General features: G+C 43.1%; 1 protein-coding gene across 4 annotated transcripts in view; it reads right to left on the reverse strand.

Annotated features, from left to right (window-relative positions):
• The window catches only part of CYLD (CYLD lysine 63 deubiquitinase), a 48,987-nt gene that overhangs the window by 16,974 nt on the left and 17,775 nt on the right, over positions 1-14,238 (reverse strand). For all 4 annotated transcript variants that reach the window (XM_030581403.1, XM_030581401.1, XM_030581404.1 and 1 more), the window contains 5 exons: positions 13,571-13,687; positions 10,558-10,937; positions 2,469-2,634; positions 1,064-1,205; positions 470-592 (listed from right to left, as the gene is read on the reverse strand). In XM_030581403.1, coding sequence (XP_030437263.1) covers positions 470-592; positions 1,064-1,205; positions 2,469-2,634; positions 10,558-10,937; positions 13,571-13,687 — 928 coding nt within the window. The remainder of the gene's footprint in view (positions 1-469; positions 593-1,063; positions 1,206-2,468; positions 2,635-10,557; positions 10,938-13,570; positions 13,688-14,238) is intronic.

Consider the following 14,238-nt stretch of genomic DNA (forward strand, 5'->3'; position numbering starts at 1 on the left):
AAGAGTCAGTCTGAATCCCACAATCCTAAACAGAAGAGAAACTGAGGCAATACAACTGTTTTCATGCCATAAGTATCCAGATGTTAGGTTGTTCTAACTACCCATGTCTGTCCAAGTCACCACTGGTGCTTATTACCACTTATGTTTGTGCCAACATACATGATTTATCTAAAGCTAGAGACAGCTAGAAATGCCGATATGACTATGTCTTCTCACATTTTCTGTAAAATCATCTGCAGATTAGATTAAAACCAATTAAACTAAAACAAAAAACCAAAAAAACCCACAAAAACAAAAAAACCACACCAGAGCTGTTTGTCCTCACTGCCTTACAACAGCAATCCTCAGGAAGGAACTTTTCATTCCTGTGACATGGTATTGCACAGGTGGCTAGGTATTTATAAAATTTATACTAGACTGGAGACTCATTGGCTAGTTCTGGTACAATGTTTTCTAAACATCTACTTACATCCGCAGAGGGTTTACAATCTCTGTCCTTAGCAGCTCTTGAGTTTCACTATAATATTCTACATCATTCTTTTCTTTAGGTCGAAGTAAAACAGTGTCCAAAACAGAGCTAAAAGAAAACAGGCTGAAAGAGGAAAAAAAAATTATTTTCATTCTGTAAAATGCTAAGGAGCATAGCAAAGTCTCAGAATAAACCAATGAAGACCAGAGGAGGAAGTAAAGAACAAATCAAGCAAAAATAAATGTAGAAGACAAGAATAATGACTGGATACCAGTCAAGAATTCAAATTAAACATTTCATGTTAGGAAGTTATTTTACCTGCTCAGTGAAAATCACAATGCACACTCAGGAGCCAATCCAGTCCTGGCGGACCAATTCAATTGAAAATAATGTTATGCAACAGTAGGCATTCCATGTACAATATGTCACTATTAGTTGCACAGCAAGAACGCAAAACATTCAATACAAATTAGTAATCAGCTACTCTATTCCATTTGTAACATTTCTCCCTCTCACCCACATCGTTGGATTCAGTTGCACAAATTAATTAAAAAAAAACACAACAAAAAAAAAACAACAACACACAACACTTACCAGAATAGGGTGGAATCTAAGTAACAAGAATTGTAATGACCCTGGATACCTTTCTTCTTTCCAATCATGGTCTCTAAACCTTCTTTTTCTGTTTTTGGAGGAGTGTTTTCTTCTACCACTTCACTTAAGTATCCTCCAAAGGCTGAAAATATTTTTTTATAAGTCACTTAAAAGCTTCAAAATTTCACTTCCATCAAGATTTTCCTAAAGCATTTTGTAGACAACATATTGCTTACACTGAAACCATTATTCCCTATACTAGAAAGGGAGACAAGGTTGGTGATGTAACATTCTATTGAACCAATTTGTGTTGGTGGAAAGTAAAAGCTTTTGAACGACACAGAGCTGCTCTTCAGGTCTGGGAAGGAAGCAGCACAGCATTTATTCTACTATTTACTCTCGGTGAGTGAAACACAATCTGCAGCGATGGTGCACAAGTCCTTAAAGCCTCACTGATGTTCCATTACCACACTCGGGTTGGGCCCACTACACTGGAATAGAGTTTCACCCAGTGAGCATAAATGAATTTCTCCCTCATTTTTACATGTTTTATTTAAATCATCTTAAAAGGTATAAATGTTTAGAAACTCTATTTCTCTTTGCCAAAACATATCTAACACAAGATCAAGACAGTCTGAATATTCTGCATCCAGAGAATATGCCTCCAGTATGTAAACAGGCACTCTTTCCCATTTTAATAAATTGTTAGTATTAACATGCTGATTTTTCCCCCTCTCAAAATGAGCCATATCGAAGGAGAATGGAGGCGGGCTTACAGTATTTGAAACGGAGATCATATATTGCTGGAGTTGCAAATGTAATTGGCTTAATCTGCACCAAGGGAGATTTAGGAAAAACGTTCTAGCTATAGAGAGAGTTCAGCACCGAAAGAGGCTTCCAATAGATGTTATGGAATCCCCATAATTGAAGGTTTTTAAGAACAGATTAGACAAACACTTGTCAGGGTGTCCTTCCTCAGCACAGGGGACTGGACTAAATAACCTCTCGACATCCCTTCCAACTCTACATTTCTATAAAACTCTCAGCAACATTGCTGATGCCATCAGTAAAGTAAGAAATGCCAAGTGTAATTAAAAACTTCGATTTCCAATACATTTCACAATTTACACACTGATCTTTGTCACATGATATACAAGACTGCAATGATAAGAAAAAACTTATACTACTACTTTTAAGAAAGTTGACCATTTTCTTGCTTTAAAGTCACTGACAGAATAATTCACAGAAAAATGTTAAATTATGTTCTGTGACTAATCAGATTAAACAATGCTTGTACAGACTTTTAAATGCTACCTACTTCTAGCTGACTACTGCATGAAGAACCAAAATCAGAAACAATGTTACTTCCACATTAGTAAATAATTGAGAAGGACACATGCAATACCTAGAGAGTTGCAGCGTTCAATCTGGTTGGGAACAGGCTGCAGTGACGCAAACCTAGAATCTGGCCTGCAGCTCTTGAGTTTAACGAAGAGAGCCTTTTTGGGGGCACAGGTGAAGTATCTAGTTCCTTTAAATGTTCCATCCGTACAGCTTGCGCATTCATCTTCCTGAAAATGAAACAGAGGGGGTTTACCACTTTTTTTTTTTTAATTGAAAAAGGTACATGCAGAACTACTGTCCTAGAACTCCAATTCCTAGGATTCTGGTGATTTAGTGTTTGACAAGATATCTATGATAAAGACACCTCTATTCAAGTTTTCCACTCTGCAATGCATGATTGATTTAGGGCTACAAGTTGGTATATATGGCTTCAGTTCATGAGTGATTTATTTTTAGTTCAGTGATAACAGCAGCAAAGCCACATTTCTCTGCCCTTTAACCCCTCTGCAATCAGATAAATATATGGAACTCTCTATGCGGTATTTTTCTCCACCATAAATAATTATCATTTGAATTTTTTCATTGTAGGCTGGGAGGAAATGTACCAGTGCAGCCTCTGTAACAGTGTGAGCATGAAGGAAGTCCAAACGTTTGCAGTATAATTATAACAGGGAACAAAATGATTAAGACTGGAAGATAGCTATTTCAAGGATACTGTCAAAGGTATTAACAGATATTAAACAGAGGTTAGACCTATCGCAGAAGTGTACTATGTGCAAGTCCAAGGGCCAAGTTTACCCCATGGAGTCATAAAACACAGCCTGCAGATCATCTGTGACTGAAAATATAGGATAAAGGACGAAGCTAATCAGCTGCATTGGTTTTTTTGGTGACAACTCAAAATGCACCCACGTACTCATCTGCCTCTAAGAGAGAAAACATGTTTATCATATGTATACTATGATTTTGATGTATACTTGTGTAAAATAGAAAATTATTCTTAAAAAGGCATCATATTACATGCACAGAAAATAATTTAGTTGCTGCACAGCCACAACAAGATCTACGAATACCATAAAAATATCAAAAACATAACACAAATCTGCATAATTTTAATGCAACTGTGGCTTTATTTGAAATTTGTGTAATTGGCCTTGTTAAGTAGAACTGGTTGGGAATTTTCTGGCAAAATGGTTTGTCAATGACAATGCTGATTCATCAAAATTGAAAGGGGGGTGGGGGACAAAACAAAAAAACAAAAACAAAACCACCTCTCTCAGGAACTTTTGTCAGGAAAGTTTTGGGACCCTCAAATGGGACATGAAAGACTCACGGACTGGAACCTGGGCTCCCACATCCCAGCAAATGTTCTAATCACTTAGCTATAGTGTCTCTCTCTCTAGCCCTATAATTATTCTTCATATGAAGTGAAGCCGCTTCAGCAGAGAGAGAAACCCACCCCAAAACAGCCAGCCGCCTTGTGGTTAGAGCATTCTTCATTTGGCAGAGCAAGGGTTTGATCTTGGGTCTCCCATATACCAGGTGAATGCCAGTACGAGGAGGTTACTCACCTTGTGCAGTAACTGACGTTCTTCGAGATGAGTGTCCCTGTGGGTGCTCCACTCTAGGTGTCGGTGTGCCCCTGCGCCTTTGCTCGGAGATTTCTGCAGCAGTACTCCTAGCGGCCACGCATGCTCAGAGCCTGGCCCCCGCTCTGGGTATACCTCTAGCGAGCATGCGCGGCCGGTTCCCTCAGTTCCTTCTCTACAATGGAGGCTACCCTAACTCCGAAGTAGAGGGGAGGAGGGTGGGTAGTGGAGCACCCATAGGGACACTCATCTCGAAGAACGTCAGTTACTGCACAAGGTGAGTAACCTCCTCTTCTTCTTCAAGAGATGTCCCTGTGGGTGCTCCACTCTAGGTGACTTTGAAGCAGTGTATCTCAAGGAGGTAGGGACTTCGGGTCTGGCAGGAATGCAGTAGATAATACTGCCCTGCCTAATCAAGTGTCAGAGAGAGGGCCCTGAGTAAGGGCATAGTGTTTGACAAATGTGTGCTTGGAGGACCAAGTGGCTGCTCTACAAATGTCAGACAATGGTACTTTACGTAAGAAGGCTACAGAGGTAGATACAGATCTAGTGTTATGTGTTCTGATCAATACCGGAAGTGTAAAGTTTTTTATCTGATAGAGTCATATGCAATCAGAGATCCAGTTTGAAAGTCTCTGCCTTTGGAGAGATAGCCATGCCTTTGGAGCGCTCCGCGATGGAGACAAAGAGTCTAGGAGAGTTTCTGAAGGGTTTGGTTCTGTCCAAATAGAAGGATAAGGCCCTGCGCACATCAAGTGTGTGCACTGTGGCTTCAAAGGAGTTTGCATGTGGTTTCGGAAAGCAAGTTGGTAGATGTATTGGTTCATTGATGTGAAATGAAGCGTGAACTTTTGGAAGGAATTTTGGGTGTAGGCGTAGAGTAACTTTGCCCTTGAAGAAGAGCGTATACGGTGGATCTGCCATAAGGGCTGCTATCTCGCCTGCCCGTCTGGCGGAGGTAATGGCCACCAAAAAGGCTGTTTTCATCGAGAGGTGCAAGAGAGAGCAGGTGGCTAAGGGCTCAACGGGTTGATGAGTTAAACAGGACAATACCAGGTGAAGATCCCACGGAGGAGTAAGTGGCTTAAGGTCTGGATATAGGGTTTGGAGTCCCTTCAGGAAATGCTTGGTGATGGGATGAGCGAAGACCGAGGTATTGTCAACTGTACCATGAAAGGTTATGATGGCAGCTAAGTGGACTCTGAGGGAGCTGAAGGAAAGGCCGGATTGCTTACCGTCGAATAGATAGAGTATGCAGGGAAGAGGTGCCGAGGTAGGAGACAGTTGTTTAGTTGAGCACCATTTTGTGAATCGTTTCCACTTTCGGAGATAGGTGGTACAGGTGGATTGTGTTCTGCTGTGTAGAAATACCCTCTGAACTTGGTCGGAACAGTCTAGTTCTCGTTGGGAGAACCATGCAGGTACAAGGCTTTGAGATGAAGCATGGAGAGATTAGGGTGAAGAAGCCAGCCGTGTTGCTGTGATAAGAGGTTCGGGATGAGAGGCAGGGAGATCGGTGGTTGAATTGACTTTCTGGTGAGGAAAGGGAACCACGGTTGATTCGGCCATGAAGGTGCGATCAAGATCACCCTGGCAAGATCCGTTGGTATCTTTATGAGGACCCTGTTGAGCAATGGTATTGGGGGAAATGCATAAGCTAAGTCCCGGTGCCATGAGATCATGAATGTGTCTCTGAGGGAGTGTTTGCCCAGTCCTGCCCTGGAGGAGAAATTGAGGCATTTCGTGTTTTTCACGGTTGCGAAGAGATCTATGGTTGGGTGACCCCAAGTTCGAAATATGTTGTAAATGATTCCGTCTATCTCCCATTCGTGCTCCGAAGAGAAACGACTGCTTAATTCATCGGCAGTGGTGTTCATCACCCCTGGGAGATAAGCAGCTGATATGCAGATGTGGTTCGCAAGGCACCAATTCCAGAGTTTTATGGCTTCTGAGCAAAGAGAGTGGGAATGAGCCCCTCCTTGTCTGTTTACGTAGAACATGCAGGCAATGTTGTCTGTCATTATGCGTACATGCTGATGCTTGATTAGTGGAAGGAAGGAGCGGCAGGTATTCCGTATAGCTCAAAGTTCTAGAACGTTTATGTGCAGGGAGGTCTCAGAATGAGACCATAGCCCATGAACTGTTTGGTGAGAGATGTGGGCCCCTCAACCCGTGAGGGATGCATCGGTCGCCCTCATCAGAGTTGGGGGAGTCTGGAGGAAGGGGACTCCAGAGCAGAGGTTGTAGGGGACTGTCCACCATATGAGAGAGTCTTTGACTCGGTAAGGTATGGCCAATTGTTTGTTTAGTGAGTGCACGTTTGGTTTGTAAACCGTGGCCAGCCAAGCTTGGAAGCATCTCATGTGGAGACGTGTGTTCTGGACTACGAAAGTCCACGATGACATGTGCCCTAGTAGTTGGAGGCAGTCTCAGGCGGTGACCCAGGGGCTGTTGCGAAGTCTTGTAGCCAGCAGTTTTATGGTACTGAATCGGTCGGGTGGGAGAGATGCCAGTCCGGTTGTGGAGTCGAGGCTCGCTCCTATAAACTCCAGGTGCTGGGTAGGACTTAATGTGGATTTGCTTTAGTTTATTTGCAGGCCCAGGGATTGGAAGCACTCGATGGTGATTTGTGTGAAGTGGAGTGCCTCGTCGAACATGGAGGCCTTCAGGAGGCAATCGTCGAGGTAAGGGAATATTATGACTCCTTTTTTCCCTGAGTAGGCGGTGACTACCGCTAGGAGCTTGGAGAAAACTCAAGAGGCAGTGGAAAGGCCGAGTGGTAGAACTCTGTATTGGAAATGCGTTGACCCGAGGGTAAAACAAAGAAAACGTCTGTGGGCTGGGTGGATAGTGATGTGAAAGTAGGTGTCTTGTAGGTCGAGGGCTGAAAACCAATCGCCCTGCTCCAGGGCTGGAATTATGGTGGTGAGAATAACCATCTTGAACTTTTGCTTTTTGAGAAATTTGTTGAGCCTCCTGAGGTCAAGGATCGGTTACCATCCTCCAGTTTTCTTTTCTGTTAAGAAATAAGGGGAGTAGAACCCTTTCCCCTTGTGGCATTCGGGCACAAGTTCGATAGCACCCAGTGAAGGAGATGATGTACTTCTTGCTGGAGGTGTGGCTCGTGAGAGGTGTCCCTGAAGAGGGACAGGGAGGGTGGGTGGGTGGGAGGTAAGGAGAGAAAGGGGATAGAATACCCAGTTGTGATGACCTCTAGAACCCACTTGTCGGTGGTAATATTCTGCCATTGGTGCAAAAATGGCTGCAGGCGGTGTCCAAAGATAGTTGTAGGCAGTGCATACGCTGAAGTTGCGACGATGTTTATGAGACCCTCGACCAAAGGTTCAAATCTGCTTAGTAGTTGGAGGAAGTTGGTGCATCCCGTAAGAATTGGGGCGAAGCCGCTGGTATCTGGATCTCCGGCGTTGGTGTTGTTGATCCCGAGATCTTAGGAAATGCCGAGTATGGGGGGGGTAGCGTAGACGGTGGTAAGGTTGATATCTGTACTGTTGCCTTCTGGTTTTAGGGGTTTGGATGTCTAAGGATCGAAGAGTTGCCCTTGAGTCCTTCATTGAGTGGAGCGCCTCATTAGTGGTGGAAGCAAAGAGTTTATCACCATCAAAAGGGAGATCCTCTATGGTGCTCTGAACCTCACGAGGAAAGAGGGAAGAGGAGAGTCCTGAACTTCGGCACATGATCACCACCATAGCGGTGGATTTTGATGCGGTATTGGCTGAATCCAGAGCTGCTTGAAGAGCCGTGCGTGATATGATTTGGCCCTCGAAAACTAAAGCTGTAAACTGTTGTTTCTTGTCGTCTGGAATGTGTTCAATAAAGTCCATGAACTTGTTATAGTTTCTATGGTTGTACTTTGCCAGAATTGCAGTATAATTGGCAATTTGAAATTGTAAGGTTGAAGAGGCATACACTTTGCAACCCAGCAGGTCTAAGCATTTGCCTTCCTTGTTGGCTGGGATATGGCGGAAATACTGTTGTTTGTTCCTTTGATTGGTTGCGTCTACTACTAGTGAGTTTGGCGCAGGATGTGAGAAAAGGAATTCAGAGCCCTTAGAGGGAATTAAGTATTTACGGTCCACTTGTTTGCAGGTAGGCTGGCTTGTGGCTGGAGCCTGCCAGATGGACTTAGCAGGTTCCAGAAGGGCTGCATTAATTGGTAATGCCAGTCTGGATGAAGAAGAGGGTTGCAGGATGTCCGTTAACTCATGTTGTTGGTCTGGTACTTCCTCTAGATTGGATTCTAAGCTCGCTGGCAACCCTTTTAAAGAGATCCTGGAATTTCGAAAAATCGTCTGAGGGCAGTAGAGGGGAGGGAAGTAAATCTTCTTCAGGCACTGGTTCAGTTGGTACTTCAGTTGGTACTGGGTCAGATGCAGGAGTTAATTGATCCTGAGCATGGGAGGGTGCCGCCAAGTGAGTCATATGATTTGGACGTTCGCGTCTCGTCGGATTGGAATAGCGGGTGCGCTGCCGAGAGAAAGATGCCCATGGGGCCCAATACTGCCATGGTGGTGGAAAAGGCATAGGTGGTGCCATCCAGAGGTTAACACACCAGGAGGCAGGGTCTCGAGGGTAGCCTGAGACAATTTTCCCGTGCCTGCGGGTAACAGGACTCCGAGGATGGAATTCTGATTGTACTGAAACATCACCCTGTAGTTCAGACTCCTCCTCACTGGAGGAAGGCTGTTCGGACCCTGAATCATTTGTAAGGGAGAAGCAGTCTTTAAGGAGGGGCGACTGCAGCGTAGGTGACACTAGGAGGTCACTTGACTGGGTCAACTGCAGCGTTGAGGCAGCTGAAGGTGAAAGCTGATAGAATTGCTGTGAGGGAACCTGGGCTTCCACTGGAGTTCTTAGTCTTGGCTCCGTGCCAAGTAGCGCTGTTAATGCCGGTGCCATAGCTGGTGCTGCGCTATTAATAGCAGGCTGCGGTGCCTCGGAGGGGCCTGATTTGTCAGCACCGCGTTCATTGCAGTGACGATAGGTGCCATAATCGAGGCAGGCAACTGAAAGCCTGTCGCCTCGGCACCGGAGCCTCACACTGCTGCTGAAAGCACAGGCAGGTTTAATGCGGTGCCGGAGGAGCCTGGCTCTTCAAAAGTGCTCAGGCGGGGGAGCACCAGTAAGGAGACTGTGGATCTGACCGGAGAAGGTTTGTGTCTAAGGGCTTCTTTTGAATTTGACAGAAGCTGTCCTCGTTTTGCTGCTTTCTTCTGCTTTTAAGAAGTGGGAGAGCTCTGTCGGTGAGCGGAGGCAGAGTCCGCACCAGGGTCTGAGGCAGACCCTAGGGATTTTTGAAGTAAAATAAGTTTAAGTTTTATCTTCCTGTCCTTTCTCGCTCTGGAGCTTAGTTTAGTGCAGTGAGCACATTTCTGGGGAATATAGGTCTCCCCCAAACACTTTATGCACTGTGAATGTCCATCGGAGAGAGGGATGGCGTCCTTACAGGAGGAGCAGCGCTTAAAGCCTGTGGAGCCAGGCATATTTGAAGCGGCTGAGAGAACAAGTTTTGTTTTTTTTAAACAGTAGAAAAAAGGTAGGTAACACTAACTATACATTATTTTAGAGGAGGAAAGAAATTCTTTAAGGAGTCTGCCGAGCTCCATCTCAAGCCGGGGACGATAGAGAAGGAACTGAGGGAACCGGCTGCGCATGCTCACTAGAGGTATACTCAGAGCGGGGGCCAGGCTCTGAGCATGTGTGGCCGCTAGGAGTACTGCTGCAGAAGTCTCCGATCAAAGGCGCAGGGGCGTACTGACACCTAGAGTGGAGTACCCACAGGGACATCTCTCGAAGAAGAACTGGTGGTTAGGGCTATTCTTGGGTGGGTGTGTCTCTTTTCTCTCCCTTCGTCCCCACTCCCTCCCACCAAGAAAAATATTTGGAAAATCTCAGTTTTGTTCCAGTGCAGAACAGGACTTGGAAAGCCATTTCCTGCTCTGCTCTACCTGTAAGTATGACTTAAATCCACTGCTAAATTCAAGTCTTTTAATAGAACTATAGCTACCGTGGGACTATGGTGGCAATCATTCTGCTAATATTCTACCATCTGACAATAGCCTTCACATTCTGAAGACTATTACAGACAATATTTTATATAGGTTGTATTCCCTGTCTTTTTAAACAGAAAATGATGGATGTCCAGTAATTCACAAGTTCTGATGCAGCAGCCTATATAAACTAAGAAACAAATAAAAGGAATTCCAGACTCTTCTACACTACAGAAATGTCTAACTAAAAAAACCACAGTGGTTGCTCACTGAGCAGGCTACAACAGTTTTATCTGTAGCACAGAACAGGCCCCAACCATCTCATAACTTGGTGATGAAACAAGGCTTTAATGGAGTTATAAAATGATTAAGTCCTATTCACAAATTTAAACTATACTGCACTCAGATCATGTGACAACTATATTTCAGCCAAGCCAAATTACTTTTGTAGAGGACATGGGCTCTGGTCTTCAACTACAAAACTTATTTAAATTGCAAGATAGACAGCAAATAAAACTGTAAACAGTAAAATTGTGCAGTTTGTATTATTTACCAGTTCCAATCCAGCCAATACGTCATTTACGCCTGGTGGCTGACCAATCCAGCGGATTACTCCATAGAAAGGAGGATTCTCTTTAACTTCAGCCAGTGAACCTGCTTCAAGACCATGCAAGTTATTGACAGGCATTACTGTTGATGGACTTTCCTGTGTGGCAGGAGTGTTCACATCCCCAATAACTGATTGAACAGATAGAGAGAGGGGACTATGTCCAATAGTACCATTAGTATTAGATGTTTTTGTCAGGCTAAAAGGCAGAGAGTGAAATCTATTTTCGTTAGATAAACAGTTTGTTGGAGACGGCTGTAGTGGTGGTGAAGAATGACCAAATCCAGAAGATGAGTCGGCAAGTGATTTTGCGGGGTCTTCAGCAACTGTTAAGAAAGAAAGAAACAAGGGACAAATTAAGTAGCTCACTCTTTCTTCCCAAAGAAAAGCCTTGTAGGTCAAAAACAAGTGTCTTAATGTAGCTGTGGATGGGAAATGTTGAGCCCAGTTATGACTGGTCACTCTGCAGGTGCACCAGAAGGTATTCCCTACCACTGCAAGCAGAAACTAGTCACAAATTGTAGATTTACCAGGAATCACGGCCATCAAACACTACTGGAAGTATGAGACATCCAGGTGAGTAGGTAGGGCTAGACCTGTACTCACTTCCACAGCAATCAACACAACTGGCTGGGCATAGAGCAGGGAACATGCCATGTTGTACTACCGTATACGGTGCTTTAAGCGCACTTCACCAGTATGCCAAAAAGCTCCAAGAATTGCGTGTCCCAGATGCATGTCTTCTGCTGGGGAAGAGTGTCTATCCCCCTTCCGCCTGTATGAGCTAGTACTCAAAATTACATAACTTTGCAGAAGGACTAAATTATTTCATTGAAAATGAAAAGGGCAGCTAATATGCTATTATGCCTGCAGCGCAACATTTCCTGACATCACAAAACATTGTTCCTTTTGCCCCTTGATTTTTCCTGTATTTATATGCAAGTTTGCCAAACTATGTAAATTAGTTTATAACCTCACATCTCTCCCTAATGGACAATAATCCATTTCACAAAGTTATCACCCTAAATTAGGCATATTTGCAGTGTTTGCTGAGGAGATTCCACAGCACAATGCAGCAAAGAGCACAGATTTTCTAGTTTAGGGTAGGGTACATTAGCAGGCAACTATAGGAAGGTTTAGCCTGAAGATAAATATAGAATATAATTTTCTTACACTGCCAATCTTTATAGTTGTGTCCAGGTGTCACAAATTTAAAGATATATGCTATAGGGAATAGCCAAAGCCAAGAAAACCCCAGTTGTCTTAATACACATGTCAGCAGGAATCATGGAATGACTTCATAGCTCGCAGTTAGTAACTAGTGTAGTATGTTTCACATTTGCTTGTGATTAACTATAGGTTATAAATATCTGTTCTGGGACATCACTTATCCCCTGGGCATAGCATAAGAGTACATTTTGGTTCACGCAGAGACAGGATCTGTCATCCAGAGCTCATACAGGATAAAGTAACTGATTTGCTACCTGAAAAAACGTAAATAAATCATGAGCAATTCAGTGCTAGATAAATGAGGTCACAAGCAGATGTACTAATACGATACTATTTATAAGCATCTTACATCTTGTCTCAACTTCCTAGCTGGTTTACAATTCACAGTTGGCATTTATAGAGCAAGTAGCAACTTATCCTTTTCTTGTCAGCTTAATTGTTATGTGACAGTATTTAAAAATTCCAAAAAACAAAATTAACTCCTTCATGCTTGTTACTTTCCAGGAAATGATAAGTTCTTATTCACTTTAAATCAGAGGAATCATCTCTCAAATAAATGTATTACTTCAGTGTAAAACTGGTTTATTATTTACTAGGCAGCCAGGAATGATTGTAACTCAGTTTCTTTTTTAACAGTTTATGGACTTCAGTGCCCATTACTGCTGTATGTGCTTTCACTGTAAACCCATGTTTTCAGCAGTCCCCCTCCCCAGTTTCAGCCATAAGAACTCCTTGCCAGATGAAACATCTGTTATGACCCTAGAAGCAATTTCTGGGGATAGTATAAACCTCTCCATCTTCTGTCAGCTAAGAGCAAAAACAGTCAGTATTTACTGATTCTACAGGTTTTAGGTATTTCCTTAAAATCAAGTGTGCAGTTTCAAGAATAAACTTTAAAAGATACAAAAATGCTTGTATCATTTTTGTTTTATCAAACAAGTAGCTGATTTTGTTGTAAATCTGATTAACTGGTGTCCTGAATATACAAAAATATTATGATCTACTTAGAACTGGAGAGTTAATTTAACTTCAGAAGAAGTCAGATTAAACTCCTTTATGTACCAGAAGGAGGTTTGAAAGTATCATCCACATTCAGAGATGAGCCTCAACAATATTATGTGTACAACCCGTCCCCACTTACATAAAATGAGTTTGTTACAGACCTACCGAAAACAGAGCTGAAAAGCTACCATCTTCAAGTGTATATAATACCTCCAAGGCAGTAGTGGGCAACCTGCAGTCTGTCAGGGTGATCTGCTGGCAGGCCGCCAGACAGATTGTTTACATTTGCACGGCCGTCTGCAGCTCCCCATGGCCACAGTTCGCTGTTCCTGGCCAATGAGAGCTACAGGAAACAACATGGGCCGCAGGGACATGCTGGCTGTTGCTTCCCACAGCTCCCATTGGCTGGAAATGGCAAACTGCGGCCACTGGGAGCTATGGGAGGCTGTGCCTGTGGACCGTCAATGTTAAACTCTTTTGCAGCCCACCAGCGGATTACCCTGATGGGCCGGGTGCAGCCCATGAGCCGCAAGTTGTCCACTACTGTTTAAAGGGGCACTCACCAATGTTTTGGCATGATCAACACAGAACATCTATTTCAAAACATTTTAATTCCCCCCCCCTCCCCGTACCACTCACTTTCCACTGTGCTAATGATCATATTTAAAGTATAGACTTATGTGAAACAGCATGCATTTGTATAAAAGGGTAACTTATCCCTCATTACCTTCATCAATGTACCATGTGTTTTTCGATTTAGTTTGTGGTTGAGAATCAACTGAAGAGCCATTTAATGTATAAAAAAATTCGGATCTGTTTCTATTTCCAGGCTCAGAGGTAGATCCTAGAAAAAATAGCATGTTTTATTAAAAATACAGAATTTTATTAATAAAAATCCTGCTTTGTGCTCATTTCATTACATATCCTGTACAAGGGCAATCCTGGCTCCCACTTTCCAGGGGAAGCAAACACTCCTGCAGCAAAGACAACATAGTTCAAAGTCTGCACTGAGGTAACATAGCTCCTAAAACTATTTTAATTGTCCAAGCTGAAATTTTATTATATATAACTGGTTACCCTTTAAATAAAAACTATTCAATTAAATAGTTCAGAGCAGAAGAGCAAACTAAGGCTCAATTCCACACTGAACTCCACGCAGGAAGATCCCTGTGTCCACACAGAGTTACACTGACTTCAATGGACATCCACTTAATGTACGACTGGAGCTGGGGAGTGGTGGGGGCATTATTTTTTTGCAAAATACATACTTTGTGGATGGTAATTTACAACTAGGATCGGCAAAACGCTGATTTTATTAAAAACTACTATAATTTTGACGGCTAATATAAATGTTTGTTTTTAAGCACTTTAATTTAAATTTTTACAGTTGTGCAA

The sequence above is a fragment of the Gopherus evgoodei genome, chromosome 12 (assembly GCF_007399415.2).
Source record: "Gopherus evgoodei ecotype Sinaloan lineage chromosome 12, rGopEvg1_v1.p, whole genome shotgun sequence".
NCBI lineage: Eukaryota > Metazoa > Chordata > Testudines > Testudinidae > Gopherus > Gopherus evgoodei.